This window comes from Dermacentor silvarum, chromosome 2 (assembly GCF_013339745.2).
Source record: "Dermacentor silvarum isolate Dsil-2018 chromosome 2, BIME_Dsil_1.4, whole genome shotgun sequence".
In the NCBI taxonomy this organism is placed as follows: Eukaryota; Metazoa; Arthropoda; class Arachnida; order Ixodida; family Ixodidae; genus Dermacentor; species Dermacentor silvarum.
The window spans coordinates 12,835,148-12,852,329 of NC_051155.1; the positions used below are offsets into that span (position 1 = coordinate 12,835,148).

Here is a 17,182-nt window from a genome sequence, read left to right on the forward strand (position 1 = left end):
CATCCCCTTTGAAACGGGGCGGCGACAAATAGTCACCTAGCCTGCTTGATTTAATCAGGTATACTATACATGTGCTTTATCTAGCATTTTTGTATACCTCTCATTATTCTTTTTTTCTTTTTCAAAAATTTACCTTGTACCGCTACCTATGATTTTAAGAGATCAGGTCGTATCCATCTTTTCCCTGCTTTTTTCCCACCAGTACTCTAATCGTCTCTTGCTTATCTCTACAGCTGATCTGTTGATGTTTCCTTCCACTTTAAACCCAAGCGCTTCTGGGAGTTGCTCGTTACCTACGGTTCTCGCTTGGTAAATCCCGTTGCATTCCATTAGGATGTGTTGAGTGGTCGCTGGATCTTTACTGCAGCATAAACATGCCTCATCTAGTTCCGACTATTTGCTCCGGTATATTTTGGTCCTTAGGCAACCGGCTCGAGCCTCAAATAGCAAGGCAGTGCCCTTTGTGTTATTGTACGGAACCTTCAACGAACCTTCAAGATATGTCATCGCCACCTATAGGTAAAGTCGAGAGATAGGCGTGACGATGCCATATGGCCTCTGAGATCGAAATATCTCGCAGGCCAACTAAAATTGTTTTAATAAACGTGCGCTGCTTAGCGTACGCTGTACTATAGCGTATAGCGTACGCTATACTAAAACTGTCTAATAGCTTTCTGTGTTTCCTCGATGGCAGGGCAGGCTCGAAGGCGGAAGCTGACGTGAGAAAAACTCAGCTGCGCGTGAGCGGACAGAACCGTAAACAAACACAAGGTGTTAGACAAGAGATAAGTATCAGCGAAATACCGATGTTCCGCGTATTCAAAAAAAAAAGTGACACTCTAAATAGATTCCGGCTAACCAGCAAACACTTATTGCACGCACTTTTTCAGGTCAGGTGCCTTATTTTACGCGTAAAAACAGCAATTTAGGCGTTGTTTTGTCTTCTGCTTTCATTCGCCAACGTCGGTTTCGTAGCATATATCTCGTCTGGCCACAATGACTCCTCGCGGGCAGCGTCGACCGCATGGTCGGCGGCGTTCGCCGGCTCTTGGTTACATGGAGTGTGGTGCGACGAATTCGCGACGGCGCTTCGCGCTGGATTTTTCGTCACGGCAAAATCGTCTCGAAAGTTCTCTGCATGGAGGTTGGCCTTTAGACTGTATCGAACACGCCGGCCTACTACTCAATTCTAAGAAATGTCACTTCGGTGAGCGGCAGACATTGGTGCTTGGCCATCTTGTGGACAAGGATGGTATTGTGATGTTCTTTCAATAAATTACTCGCTACTGAGGCACAGCCTCAGCGCACGAAATGACGAAGCCGTTCGTTACCACAACAAGCCATTCATTAACGAAAATACAGCGAAAAGAGAAAAAGAAGCTCAGCAACCTAATTACCAAAAAAATGGAATAGGTCCAGAAAGAAAGCATAAAAGTCGGAAGGGGGCCTAAAGTTTCGTGGTTCGCACTGGAGCTGTGGGATGGGCTAGAAGCGGCGGCAGAGGCGGAGCTCGAAGTGAAGTAGCGGTGACGAAACTAGAAGCAGTCGAAGAAAATCCTGGTCACCCCCAGGCAAACACCAGGGATCCAATAATGCAGGAGGAAGTTCTGCAAGTTTCGCTGTGACGTTGGGAACCTGGATGGGTCACCCTACTACGGTAGAGGTCTTGTCACCGGACACCAAGTCCAAGGGCTTTACGTCTGCGACCGGTACAAGGGGATCATTTCTTCTTATGCCGGGCAGCACCTCATCGTCAGGCAGCCATGATCGACACTGCTGTGAAGACATTCGTAGTAGAGACGGGTAACGGTTAGACGCCCTTGCGGCGTTCGCCAGCCGGAGCTCGGGCACGGCGCTGGAGACGCTGGGCCGCCTGAGTCGGACGCCCTACCGACGTTCGCCAACCGCAGGCTGCAGGAAGAAGTTGGTTGTCGTGTCGATCCCAGGTGGGAGCCTGGAGCGGCCTTGGGCCAGGATCTCGACTGGCCGCTGCTCCCGCACCCTGGTCAACATCTTCACCCTCTTCTTCCATCTCTCTCAAGATGGCTGTCGCTTGCTTGCTTGTTGCTCACTTCTGGCACTTGCCCACTACGATCACGGCACTCGCGCACTTCACATATCACAGGTATCAGGCCTGATCCACAAAAGACAGCAGCTGTTGAAGCGTTTAAGCCTCCTCGGTCTGTTAAAGAGCTTCGTAGTTTCCTAGGCCTCTGCTCTTATTTCCACCGATTTATACCTGCTTTTGCCGATGTCGCCTATCCCCTGACTTGTCTTCTGCATAGAGACGCCGTTTTTGAGTGGACTCACGAGTGCGACGCTTCTTTTCGTCAGCTGAAGTTCTTACTGACGACGGGTCCCATCCTTCGGCATTTCGACCCAGCTGCACCAACAGAGATCCACACCGATGCGAGTGGCGTGGGGCTCGGTAGAATCATCGTTCAGCGATGCGGCCGGAACGAGTATGTCATTGCTTATGCGAGTCGTACGTTAAGTAAGCCTGAACACAATTACACCGTTACGGAGCAGGAATGCCTAGCGGTCATTTTTGCTGTGCAACGTTTTCGCTCGTACGTGTATGGACGCCCATTCACAATCGTCACAGATCATCATTCGTTGTGTTGGCTTGTCAATATTCGTGATCCCTGTGGTCGACTCGCGCGCTGGGCTCTACGTCTCCAGAGTACAACTTCACAGTTTCATATAAGAGTGGTCGCCGACACGCTGATGCTGACTGCCTTTCGCGAATGCCGCTAAACACCACTCTTTGTGATGCCGATAACTTTGATCATTTGATTGCTTCTTTGGCACCTGCACTTCCTGATAAAGAGACCCTCGAGAAGGAGCAGCGAGAAGACTTCAGCTTAGAGCCACTTTTCAACGCGCATGATTCCACAACAAGCCGAGGATTTTGTGTTCGTGATGGCCTCCTCTACAAGAGGAATTTCGCAACCACTGGTGCGCGCTTCCTTCTTGTAGTTCCGGAGAAGCTACGCTCCACTATTCTGCGGGTTATGCACGACGATCCTACCTCCGGACATCTCGGAGCAGCGCGTACATTTCATCGTGCCCAAGAACAGTTTTACTGGCCCCGAATGCGTCGGTCGACTGAAATGTATGGGGTCAGTTGCGCTCAGTGTCAGGCTCACAAGCACCTAACTACGACGCCAGCCGGCCTCCTACAACCACTGACGCCTCCGAGCTCTCCTTTCGAGCAAGTTGGTATTGATCTCATGGGTCCCTTTTCCCGCTCGTCGAAAGGGAACCGTTGGATCATCGTATGTGCCGGCCATCTGACCCGGTACTGCGAGACGGCTTCTTTGCCATCTGCCACTGCCAGCCAAGTTTACTTTTTCCTCCTGCATTCGATCATTCTCCGTCACGGCCCTCCTCGAGTAATCATCAGTGACCGCGGCCGCCAGTTTACTGCAGATGTCGTGGAAGAGCTTCTTCGATTATGCGCTTCCAGCTTTCGTCACTCGACACCGTATCACCCGCAAACAAATGGGCTGACCGAGCGTACCAACCGCACACTGGTGAACATGTCCATGAACGTCGTATCGGAACATAAAAACTGGGACGACATTTTGCCATTCATTACATACGCTTTTAACACAGCAAAGCATGAGACTACTGGCTACAGCCCGTTTTTACTACTCTACGCTCGTCCGCCGCGTCACACACTGGACACCATATTTTCTTTCTCCACCCACGACAATCTCACCATCGCCGAGACTCTGTGTCTCGCTAAAGGAGCTCGACGCTTTGCCCGCATAAGTACTCTGGCTTCGCAAGACCGGTCCAAAGCACGGTACGACAGGCACCATCGGTATGTCACCTATTCTTCAGGGGATCTACAGGGTGTTTTTTTTTTAGCTGCACCAAATTTTTTAAATGAGAAAAATATGTATCTTGGTCACGTTATCTTTACCATTCGAGTGCACTGATTGGCGGCCTCTAGATACAGAGCAATTTCGGCACTTACGTGCGTAATTAGTGAAGTTACGCAAATTAACTTTTTAATTATCATCAATAGGTGACTACAGCAAATGAATACTTTGGGGCCCGTCCTCGACACTACCTATCCCAACGATCAAATTTTCAATAGCGTACTTCATGTGCGAGCTACGCGACCAATTAGTTCTGCCTGGCAGGCTCCTTGAAACCGAAACTGGCCGCAAAAAGAGCGTCGTTGTCGACGATGTCGCCGCCCCCCTGCCTTTCGTCACGTCTCCGAGGTAGGCGCCGGTCCGACCCGCGAGCAGCTTGCGTTATCTCCTTGCTATCCGCGGCGTTCGCTGTCGACGCTACAAACTGATATGACGCCGTGCCTGTAGTATCTAAAAGCCCAAGGAGTGGGGTTGGCGCTACAGCTCAACCTGTCGCCCGACGGAATGACGAAGTAAATTCGGCGGCCCGCCGGCATTGAAGCGCTAGGCCAACGCCGCAAACAGCAAAGAGATAACGCAAGCTGCTCGTTGGGCCGGACTGGCGGTGGCGGTTCGCACGCGTTGCCCACGAGAAGCGCTTCTCATCAACACCACCTAAAGCCCCTATATTTATAAAAGTAGCGCCATCCACTTCCCTCCTCCTCCGTTCCACTATCGCGCTCGGCGCGACCAGCGCGATCGAGGCGCGATATCGACAGTGGCGCCGCCTGCGTCGGGCCTGCCGTGGCAGACGACAGCTAACGCGCTACCAGAGGAAATCCGAGGAAAACTTCGATCGCGCCCTGCGGAGACGTTTTTGAGGCGCGATTTTGCTTCGTCAGTCAGTAACTGGTCTTAATAATGCCGTTTTGGAAGTAGCAACGCGACGATGCGAGACGGCGCAAATATCAAGTGTGCAGCAAGCGTTTGCGCACGCCGGATGGTAAACAAAAAAAGCCTTTTGCCCTCGCCTTGTCGGTTGCGGCAACTTAAGGCGCAGCAGCATGCCATCACAACGAAGTTCTTGTCCATAACACGTTTGATCCGTTTGTGCGTACAGCACTTTCGTCGCACAGGCCCGAGAATGGCAGTCGGAGCGCGCTGGAAAGAAAAAAAAAATATACAAAAGCGCGACGCGAACTTCCACGTGACACGTATTGGCCAATGGGGGAGCGGATGAGGCTGGGGCGACAGGAGGCGGCTAAGAGAGGGCGAGGAGGAAGCGCCGGGGTGAGCGCGGTGGCGGCAAGATCTAAGAATGGCGCTACTTTTATAAATATAGGGGCTTTAACACCACCGTTTCACACGCGCCTTCTCGTGGTCATCGAGTCTCTCTTCATGTCGGTCTACTTACGCCGCAGCACACCTGCTTACTTAATCAGCTCATGTTTACTACAATTCATATTGCTACCAAAGCCTCTCACCTTACTTCGTATGACATTGCTGTGTTGCTATCGCATTCATTGCTTCGCCATTAGGGCGAAACTGTGACATTTTTTTTAAATAATGCCACTCTGTGTACGCGCAAGTTTCCATTCACGTGTTGCATTCCTTCTTTTAACTTTGTATTTTTATTTTTTTATTGTATTTTTTCACTCTTACGGGAAAAAATGTATTAATTGAGCACTGTGTGCTTGCAATCGCACTCTTGATGAAGGCCGGACCCCGGCCGAAACTTCAGTAAAGTCCTGTTATATGTTTTTTTCTACGTGCTTCTATTTTGTGAACTATTTCTGTGCCGGCTCCTGTGATTTTTGCTTCACTGATATATATATATATATATATATATATATATACAGGGTGTTTCAGCGAACACTTTCAAGAATTCCTAAAGGTTGCCTGTGGCAGATAGCACAATTCTAGTTCATGAGCTCGTCTACTCGAAGAGGCGGACATGCACAAAAAATTGAAAGACATAATCAAATAATTAACAGAAATCCACTAATTAATTGTTTAACTAATTACCTGATGGCCCATATTGCAATTTACGAATTGTAGCCGTGGAGTTCGCAAGGCGGATACACTTGGAACGAATTCTCAGGATGACACCAGTTTCGCGGTATAAATTCCCGAACTTTGCGGAGAAATGCATTGGCGTTCCAGTTAGGTTCTTAACAAAAGGTCGCTTTGTGCATTGAAGCACAAAATTAACTGGAACGCCAATGCATTTCTCCGCAATGTTCGGGAATTAATATTTCGAAACTGGTTACATCCTGAGAATTAACTCTAAGTGGATCCGCCTTGCGAACTCCACAGCTACAATTTGTAAATTGCAATACACGCCGTCAGGTAATTAGTTAAAAACTTAATTAGTGAATTTTTGGTAATTAGTCCATTATGAATTTCAATTTTTTGTACAAGTAATGTCCGCCTCTTCAAGTAGACCAGCTCATTACCTAGAATTGGGCTATCCGACACAGGCAACCTTAAATAAATTTTGAAATTGTTCGCTGAAACACCCTGCATATTTGAGAAGGGTAACCGGGGGGCTCGATTTTGTTAATCATAACCACATAAAGCCGCCAACAGACAATGAAGCCAAGGAAAGCATCGGGGAAATTCAGTGTGGTTGCAATTGGAATGTAGAAAATAATGAAGAAAAGGGAAATGAAAGTGGACGAAAAGATAACTTGTCGCCAGCGGGAGCCGAACCCGCAACCTCCGCATTACGCGTGCATTGATTGCACTACCAATTGTGCTTTGGCCGACGGCCATCAATTCGTCCACTAACTTGGGTATTTTATGTTTACTAGAGCCGCTATTCTGGACATTCCGCCATTTTTTTCGAGGCGCGACGTAGGCCTGACGCTTACAAAATCGCGCCGATAGCCCCAATTTGCTTTCGCAACGTGACGCACATTTGACGTTTCGCCTAAGAAACTGTAATGTAGGCATTGAACCTAGCGTTCTTTATAAGGCAAAACAGTTTTCCTCCCCAATAAAATTAAAGTAGCTAGCTCAAAGCATACGATTATTCCATCAAAATCGTTTCTAGGTTCCGTCGTCTGCATGCGCACAAGCTGTCGTCTGCTTCATTAGCTTGGATGCGTGTCCTCGGGAAACGGAATGAGTGATCGTATATTGGCGCTTGCTTTCTTGCTTCAGACAACATACGCGACCTACCAGTGATGATGAGCGCACGCTCTAGGACGCGTTATCGCTATCTCAAGAAACGCATGTGACTCAGCCCGACTCGTTTGGCTGAGAAGCGACCGAATATCATCGATAGCGTTGCGCGCGCCACAGGCATCCGCTTGCGCGACGCAAGCGTCGGCACTCCACCTCACTCCGCTGCTTACTCGCACCGCGAGAGGAAACTTCAGGGCGCCGCCTTGCGTACATTTATTTTGATAAATAAAACGTCGCCGTTGTCATAGCCTTTGATGACTGAGGTTCCTTATAAATAAAATCAGCGCCGCGCGCCGTATGCCCGAGCGGAAGCGTGCGGGGACGCGCGCTATCACGGAGAGCGAACGCACTCAATCTCCCACGCCCAAGCAAGGAAGCGGGAAGCCAGCGCCGGAGGGGGCGGGGGGGGGGGGGGGGCGCACTTCTACTCTGCCAACAACCGCGCTCGTCGCTCGTCCGCACCGTCTCTTATCTCCACACGGCTCTGACCTTTATGCACCGTGCATCCGCCGCTCAGTTTGCGTTGATGCGATAGACCGCACGTACAGCGGTGAGCACTGTTAGGGTGAACACGCGAGCGCGTGGCCGACGGCACTGTCAGCGCCCCGTTACGGTCATCACTGGAAACATCGCGCATGCGCATCACGCCTTCCGCGAAATAATTGTTCCACCGCGCGCATGACGTCATGAATGCACTTGTTCGTCGTCTGCTAGCCGCATTTTTGTTTTCTAAGCCCATGCATCCTGCATTTTAAGATTTCTTTAAACATCTGTGCTTGAACAGAACAAGACAAAAAAACTTGTATATCTATGGGGGCGTGTCTATTCGTTCCCTTCAATGTTGTTGTGCATGCAACGCCGTATATAAAACAACCAAACATCTTTCGCAGCCGTTCATTCTGTCGCCAGATCGTATTATGGCTAGGGTTCCCGATGATGAACGGCGCTCAATTGTCGATCTTTCCCTGAAAGGTTATTCCCAGCGGTATAATGGTGCTTTAGTTAATAGGCCCCTGAAGACTGTGAACAGGATAATTCAAGCCTACAAGTATGAAGGTCGCATTCAGGATGCACCCCGCGCGCCCCGCCCTAAAGCTACCACAGACGATGAAGACGCCCTCATGGTTGCAGCTGCTGTTCGTAACCCTTTCTTGCCAGCCCCAGCAATACGCGAGGACTTGGATTTGGACGTTTCGGACACCACTGTTCGACGTCGCCTGCGTACTGCGAGCCTTCGCAGTCGCGTCGCAGCGCAGAAGCCACTACTAACGGCGGTAAACAAGGACGCACGACGGCAGTTCGCTGAGCTGCACGAAGCATGGACATCAGAAGAGTGGGGTCGCGTCATCTTTTCGGATGAGTCGACGTTTTCGACGCGACAAGACCAAAGATTGCGTGTTTGGAGACTACCAGGCACACGGTGAGGCAAACTTCCTGCTTTGAAAAGCAATTGTTTTAGTTAACGTCACAATGCCACGCAGGAGCGACCCGGACAACGTGCAAGGTGTTTCTGCCAGTGGGAGATCGAGTGTGAACGTGTGGGGTGCTGTTTCAAGATATGGTTTAGGGCCCCTGCAACGTATACGTGGACACTTATCGTCGGAACAATACTCCAACATTTTGAACAATGTGCTGTTGCCATATGCGAGCAGTTTATTCCCAGACGGTGATTACCTGTTCCAACAGGACCGGTCACCGATACACACGGCGCGGGCTGTCAAGGAGTTCCAGGCGGAGCAGCACATGCAGCTACTGGAATGGCCTCCGAAAGGAGCGGACCTGAATGTGATAGAAAACGTGTGGGGCCGTCTGAAAGCTTCTTTGGCAAGGAAGCCCCTTTATTCCGCGACTTCGGACCAGTTGTGGGCGCAAGTCAGCAACGAGTGGGAAAGGCTGAAAGCCGATCGGGAATATGTTCGATCACTTTACGACTCGTTACCGTCCAGAATAGCTGCAGTCGTTGCTGTAAGTGGTCACATGACTCGCTATTAGATTTGCTCATGTTTTTATATTTGTTCTCATGGTCTTGTTTAACTTGAATTGCAAAAGTGCCCTAGACGCACGTACCTACGCCCGCTGCGGCGTTTGGGCTTGCTGCCTGCCAGCGTTTTGACAGTCGTTGTCCGCAGTAATTCAGTGTGATCTATTCATGTTTGTTTGTGCGCGCTCACACCACGCTTGTTCATTCAGTTAGTAATAGTCGGGCCACATTTTCCAACGCACGCTACACATGCAATGCTGCCCGGACCGGCAGTGGAGCGCTACAGGTTTGTCCCTTCGCACGCGCTGCCCACGGGAAGCGCTTCTCATGAACACCACCGTTTCACACGCGCCTTCTCGTGGTCATCGAGTCTCTCTTCATGTCGGTCTACTTACGGCGCAGCACACCTGCTTACTTAATCAGCTCATGTTTACTACAATTCATATTGCTACCAAATCCGCTTACCTTACTTCGTATGACATTGCTGTGTTGCTATCGCATTCATTGCTTCGCCCTTAGGGCGAAACTGTGACGTTTTTTTGTTGGGTGCAAAAATAGCAGTTATTAGCGGAGAAATTCGTAAACAAAGACCAAATATCTCTTCCTCAATTTCTCTCACCCCAGAATCGTCGCTGCAGCAGTGTCGTCACAAATTTAATTGCGCTCAGCGAATCAGAGGGCGACATAATACGTCACCGCTTGCGTAAATTTTGTGTTGCAAGGCATAAAGCGACGTTTTGTTAAGAAACTAACTGGAACTCCAATGCATTTCACCGCAAAGTTCGGGAATTAATAACTTGAAGCTGGTGTCATCCTGAGAATTAATTCCAAATGGATCCGCCTTGCAAACGCCACGGCTACAATTTGTAAATTGCAATATGGGCCATCAGGTAATTAGTGAAAAGCTTAATTAGTGGATTTTTGTTGATTGGTCGATTATGCATTTCGATTTTTTGTGCAAGTAATGTCGGCCTCTTCGAGTAGGCCACCTCATTAACTAGAATTGTGCTTTCTGCCACAGGCAACCTTTAAAGTGTTCGCTGAAGCACCCTGTATATATATATATATATATATATATATATATAAAACTTGATCGAGTATAATGACAATGTGCAGGTGACCGGCTGCACGACTTCGACGTGCGTGTGGGCCCACTGCCCATCACGGCTGAGCACAACGACGTGCCATTCAAAGGAAACACGCGCTGCCACTACCACGAGAAGGGCGGCATCGAGGACGAGGCGCTGGTGTTCCTCGAGTGCAAGCCGTGCCCCGTCAGAGGGCGCTACGTCAGCATACAGATCACCCAGAATTGCACCGACTGTCAGGAGCCGCTCAAGAACGTTTTGCAGCTCGCCGAAGTCGAGGTGTTTGGCCTGCCGTAGGTCTAGTGCGGCTGTTGACCGTAACGCGCCTAATCAAGCTTATTCTTTGTGTCATTCACCATGTTCTGCAAGCGTAACTTGCACACATGAAAGTCTTGTGCAGCTATTCTGTGGTAACTAACGTGTTGCAATAAAGTTCATTTTATCAGATCATCTCGCCGGAAACGAAACTACACAGAAGTGGTCCCCTTGGAATGAATATAAATCTACTCTTACGAATCCAGAAATATGAAAGTTTGCCTGGAGTACAACAAAAAGCTGCGTCCCTTTCTGCTCTGGGTTAATAAATGTTAGAGAATTTAAAAAGCGTATCCAGAATCCGATACTAAGTCACACTAAGTGAACGCCACGAAACAAAGCGTGCCTAAACGCGCGTGCGCATTTGGGGACGCGCATTACTTTTTGCGCTTTGCTACTAGCATGCAAAATAGTAAAACCGCCGTGCTTGTAGCGGGTTGCAGACAGCGGAGGCGTAATGTAGTTTCGGTCGTACGAGTGAAGTGTGCGAAATAAATCTTACGTGACTTGGCGCGTTCCGCAAATGCTCGTTTGCGCGTGCCACCTGCTGTTTAGTACCTTAAGCGGCAACTTCCCCGTAATACCGAACGCGAGACTCAAACCCAGTCGAATTCAGTTTCAATATCAATGAGAGAAAACTGGGTGTTCGAGCTAATTTGTCCAAGTTGGTGAAAAAATTGGAGGACGCTCAAGTTTCGCCTTTAAGATTGGAATGCGATAGCGTTGTCGGGCCCCGTTCGCATCGCATTTTTCTTTTAGTGGGCTTCACTGTAACATAGAACGTAGGAAAGCGAGCTTACAAAGAGTAAGCTTACACCGATCCCCTTAAAGTCGACTTCACTTTTAAACAGTAAATGCATTGCTGAGAAAACGATTTTCCAGGGGCAATGTGAGTCGTCTTATATTAAAATGTGACGGTCCTAGAACCTAATTCAGTATTTTATTAATTGTTTGCTATTGCCCCGATGCGCGCGCGTGTCCAAAACGGATTAGGCAGGCCAAGTCCGCATTTGACCTGCCGAGGATGCGAGCGCCATCTGGATAAGATTTTCGCAAGTAGGCTACCCGAGCGTGCCGCTGTTGGTAGAAATGTTGCCACAATAAGTCAACGCCATGAAACAAAGCGTGCCTAAACGCACGTGCGCATTTAGGCACGCGTATTACATTTTGCGCTTTGCTAGTAGCATGCGAAATAGGAAAACCACCGTGCGTCAGGTGGGTTGCCGACTGCGGAGTTTCCTTGTAACAGAATTATGTTTTCTCGTACATTCAAATTACAATCCGACGCCACCATGTCTGTAGGATGTAATTTATTTATTTATAGATACCTTACAGGCCCCTGACATTGTGTAAGGGGGGTGAGTACAATAAAAAATGATTACTTATGCAATAGTTAGAATACATATGTGAATACATATACAAAAATATAGGGTAAGAAATGTAACCTAGAAAACAAACCGAACGCTTTGGGCGCGACAGCTCATTTAACAATGAAATGTCACACAGTAAAACATAGTCAACAGAATTACAGAACAAGCACGACATAATTAGGCTATCACAAAACAGTATTTAAGGCGTAGTTGCACATTGATCACGGGAAAAGCAATGAGAAAGAATAATATGTCAGGTTATGTAGAGTTCTTTGAAAAATGCGTTGTTAGAAGAAGCCGTAAATTTTCTTGGTCTTTTGCATAAACAATGGTGTTAGAAAGGTCTTTCGAAAGACGAATGGCTCTTGGAAGAGCGGAGTAGTTAAATGAGTCTTTCCGTAGATGGGCATGAAATTGAACCGATTGTACAACCGCTGTGACTTGTAATGAGGAGTTTCAAGAGCTGTACTTTACTGTTTTTCTCACGGATTTTACTGTGAGAAATTCATCTTTTGCTCACCAAAACCCTGCACCACGTGGAGAGCCTGCGGTCGGGGTGGTTCGAAATGATTTTCTCCTTCGCTAACATCTTGCGCCACGCGGAGGGCATGCGCGGTTGTTGTGGTTGGGGAAGATTTTTTGCGCCACGGACGCCAACATCCACGCCGACGCCGGATTTTCTGCGACATCGGCCCTTAACGCTGTCGCGTTAACATAATGAATAAATAAACATGTCACTGTGAATTCGAAAGGCACGTTAATTTTTCTATGCTTTTGTTATTACCGCCTGAAAAATCATTGAATTTGTGTATTAAATAACAATTACGGACTAGGCGATCGGGTTGAGAGGAGAAAAAACATTCTAGTATGGTTACTTTGAGACTGTCGAAAGAGTGCCCTGTTGTGTTTAGGTGATTCTATAATGGAAGGTGGGGGATCTTCTTCGCGTGAGAACTATGGTCAATAAAGCGAATTATGAAACTCATTGCTGTCTGTCCGATGAACTGTACTTGATACGCGCTGCATTCGAGAAGGTATTAACATACTGCAGTAGGGTTTGCTCTTGGGCTTGTTGGTTTTACATTAAGACCGTGTAGCATTGCGCACAAACAACATGGACAGAAGAGGGAACACGTATAGCACACACGAAGCGCTGTGTGTGTTATACTCATAGTTAGTTGCACTTCGTGTGTGTTATACGTGTTCCCTCTTCTGTCCATGTTGTTTGCGCGCAATGCTACACGCTATTAACATAGTTGTGTCACAATCAAGGCGTCTTTTGGTGCTTAATGTGAAGTTCAATTAAGAGCGGTTTTATGTTGAAATGGTAAGCATATGGCCCAAACGATACAGCGCGGCTGGTTATATGAACCGCAACCTTATGTTACAATCATCGAACCTTACTTATTACACAATTGAATGCTTTATCATGTGGTATTAACGGAAACATCGTGAAATTACCGTGCCTTTCAAGTTCACAGTGACATGTCGCCTTTACACAATTATTCATTTTACAGCCCCCTAGTTGGTCAGAATTTTAACGCGACATGGCCCCGTGTTGCAGAAGATGTCTGCATCCATGGTGGAGAAAACCACCCCAACCGCGCAGACCCTATACAAGGTGCAAGGTTTTGGTGAACAAAAATTGAATTTCTCCCAGTTAAATCCGTCAGAAAAACAATAAAGTACGACTTAACCACAGCCTACAGACATGGTGGCGTCGGATTGTAACTTGAATGTACGAGCAAACATAATTCTGTCATGAGGAAACGCAAACACAAACCCCTTTTCCTGCATTTCTACCAAACCTACAGCTGCGCGTGTGGGTAGTTTGCTTGCGAAAGGAATATCCAGATGGCGCTCGCATCCTCGGCAGGTACGCAGACGACATTAGCGGACAATAAAAAAGATTTACAGATGCTTGCGAATATCTGTGGAAATGCAGCGACAACTCTAGGCCTTAAGTTTAGCACACTATACTCAGGAATTATGATATTTAATGAAGAGACGAGTAACTTCGTGGTGTCAATTCAACAGCAAGAAATACCAATAGTGAAGTACCTCGCCGTACACATAAACGAGGCAAACAATTACACAAGCAACCACCAAGATTATCTGGAAATAAAGGGGAAGCGGAATGCAGCAATAATCAAACACAGAGCACTGTGGGGCCACAATAAGTATCAGGTGGTGCGTGGAATCTGGAAAGGAGTATTGGTGCCAGCGCTAACATTCGCAAATGCCATTATATGCTTAAAATCGGATATCTTGTCGGGTTTAGAAGGTAACGAAAGATCAGTAGGCCGGTTGGCTTTGGGAGCCCACGGTAATACCACAAATGAGGCAGTGCAAGGTGACATGGGTTGGAAGTCAGAGAAGCACAGAGCAAAATTAGTTTGGAAGAAAGGCTCAGGAACATGGATGAAAATAAATGGGCGGTTAAAGTGCACAAGTATCTCTACATGAAAAGCGTGGACACAGAATGAAGGAAGAGGTCAAGGAAGTTGGCAACCAAGTACAGGATAATCGAAACTGTAAATAGACAACCCGGAGTCATCAGAAAGAAAGTGAGAGAAATAGAGACCATGAATTGGATGCAAAGAATGGAAATAAAAAGGACAATGGAGATCTACAAGAATGAGAAGAAAGAAATTAGAAGGGAAAATCTGTACCATAACACAAAGGGCAGTGCCTTGCTATTTGAGGCTCGAGCCGGTTGCCTAAGGACCAAAACATACCGGAACAAATATTCGAAACTAGATGAGGCATGTGTTTGCTGCAGTAAAGATCCAGAGACCACTCAGCACATCCTAATGGAATGCGACGGGATCCACCCAGCGAGAACCGTTGGTAACGTGCAACTCCCAGAAGCGCTTCGGTTTAAAGTGGAAGGAAACATCAACAGATCAGCCGTAGAGATAAGCAAGCGACGATTAGAGTACTGGTGGAAAAAAAGGCAGGGAAAAGCTGGATATGACCTGATCTCTTAAAATCATAGGTAGCGGTACAAGCTAAATTTTTAAAAAGAAAAATAATGAGAGCTATACAAAAATGCTAGATAAAACATGTATAGTATGCCTGATTAAATCAAGCAGGCTAGATGACTATTTGTCGCCGCCCCGTTTCAAAGGGGATGCCAATAAATAATCATCATCAGGTCAAATTGGGACTTCGCCTGCCTAATGCGTTTTGGACACGCGCGCGCGTCGGGACAAAGCAAACAATTCATGAAATAATAAAAAAAGTGGTAGGGCCTTCACATTTTAATATAACACGACTTATATTGCCCGTGGAAAAACTTCTTCCCAGCAATGCATTTCTGTTTAAAAGTGCAGCCGACTTTAAGAGGATTGGTGTAAGCTTGGTCTTTGTAAGCTGGCTTTCTCACGTTCTTTGTTGCAATGGGAAAGGCAGCTTACGACGGGGCCCGATTACACTCTGGCGTTCCATTCTTCAAGTCAAAGCTTAAGCGTCCTCCAATTTTTTTCGTGCGCGCCTCCGTTAGCAAAAATGTGCGCCGATCCCAGAGGCTGTGCAATATCGCGCTGAGCGCCGGAGGAGGTGAAGAAGGCTTCAAGCACTCAGCACAATGAAGCGAAAAGTGCATACATTCTTTGGAATCACGCATACAACATACTGATAATCATTACTTTCAAAAAGTCGCAGTTTCGACCGCAAGACGAAGCGTCGATTGCGATAGCAAACTAGCGAACAGCTACACGAAGGAAGCATAGTAGTTTTATCGGCCGTGTAGACTTATAAACATAGGCATACTTATTAAAAATCAAAGCCCCTTTCTTAAAGAAAGATGGTCGAACGCGAAGCTTTATCCCATGCAAACTGAATCAAAGTCAAAGTCCAAAGCCAACGACCACGCAACGAACCCACGAAATGCTGAGTGACCCGATGCGATGCATAAGCGATTTGAGTGCTTGTTTAAAAATTAAATTATAGGGCTTTACGTGCCAAAACCACGATCTGATTATGAGGCACGCCATAGTGAGGGACTCCGGAATAATTTGGACCACCTGGGGTTCCTTAACGTGCAATTAAATGTGATGTTTTCGGAATGTTTTCGCATTTCGCCCCCATAGAAATTCATCGAGTGGTAAAGATCTTGCGTGACCAGGCAGAGCATTCCACAATTCTATAGTGCGGACTAAAAGAACTGTATTTAAACGCATCGGTACGATGGTGAAAAGTGGTCACATTCAACTCATGGTGATGTCTGGTGGTTGTAGGTCTAGCGGGTGCGATGTATTTGCTAAGAAAGGGGAATCGTGTGGAGTTAATTAGAGTATAAAGAAACTTCAAAGATTCGACGTGACGACGGGAAGAGAGACTGGTAAGTTGAAGACTAAGATGGGAACTGGGTGAGGAATACCTGTCAAAGTGACGATAAATGAAGCGTACAGCTTTCTTTTGGACAGATTCAATTTTCTTGATGTCAGATATTTTGTGCGGGTTCCATAAGACAGAGCCATGCTCCAGTATTCGACGAACCAGCGTTTTGTAGGTGAGGAGTCGTGTGCTAAGTGGCGCTGAACATAATGTGCATTGCGAGTAGCCTAACCTTCTAAGCGCACGGTTGCACATGAGTTCGATGTGATGCCACCAAGATAACTCCTGAGTGAATAGAATACCTAGATATTTATACTGTGAAACATCCTAGAGGGCAGCCATTAAACGAATAGGTAAATCGAGAAGGAAAAGAACGTTTGGTAAATGACATAGATACAGTTTTTTGAAAATTGATTTGCATCTGCCAAGTCTCACACCATGATTGAAATGATACAAATGAATCATTAAAGATCAAGTGATCACGAGGAGTTTTAATCGTATGGTACAAAACACAATCATCTGCGTACATGCGGATTTTAACAGGAATAGTGCTTGGCAGATAATTTACGAAAATCAAAAACAGAAGCGGACCTAATATTGAACCTTGAGGTACGCCAGACGTTACACTGCAAGTGGAGGATTGAGAAGATCTAAAGAGTACATACTGTGATCGATTGGATAAAAAAGAAAAAAGCCAGTTAACTAATGCTCGGTTGTTAAGAATAACAGTGAGCTTTTTCAACAGCTTGGAGTGTGACACAGTGTCAAAAGCTTTTGAAAAATCTATAAATATTGCGTCAATTTAATCACCTGCATCGAGGGCCTGGATGATGTCATGGGTGAATTCACTGAGCTGGGTTGTTGTGCTAATCCGCGCCGAAAACCGTGTTGAGCATCCGATAAAACATTATTGGACTCTAGAAATTCAATGATATGTTTGTAAATGATGTGTTCGAGTATTTTACAAGAATGAGATGTGATAGAAATAGGTCTGTAGTTCAGCAAGGACTGCTTATTGGCGGATTTGAA

General features: G+C 47.0%; 1 protein-coding gene across 1 annotated transcript in view; it reads left to right on the top strand.

Annotated features, from left to right (window-relative positions):
* The window catches only part of LOC119441323 (uncharacterized), a 175,015-nt gene extending 164,431 nt beyond the window's left edge, over positions 1-10,584 (top strand). Inside the window, exon 7 of the mRNA XM_049661106.1 lies at positions 10,156-10,584. Coding sequence (XP_049517063.1) covers positions 10,156-10,424 — 269 coding nt within the window. The 3' untranslated portion in view covers positions 10,425-10,584. The remainder of the gene's footprint in view (positions 1-10,155) is intronic.
* Positions 10,585-17,182: the final 6,598 nt, after the last annotated feature.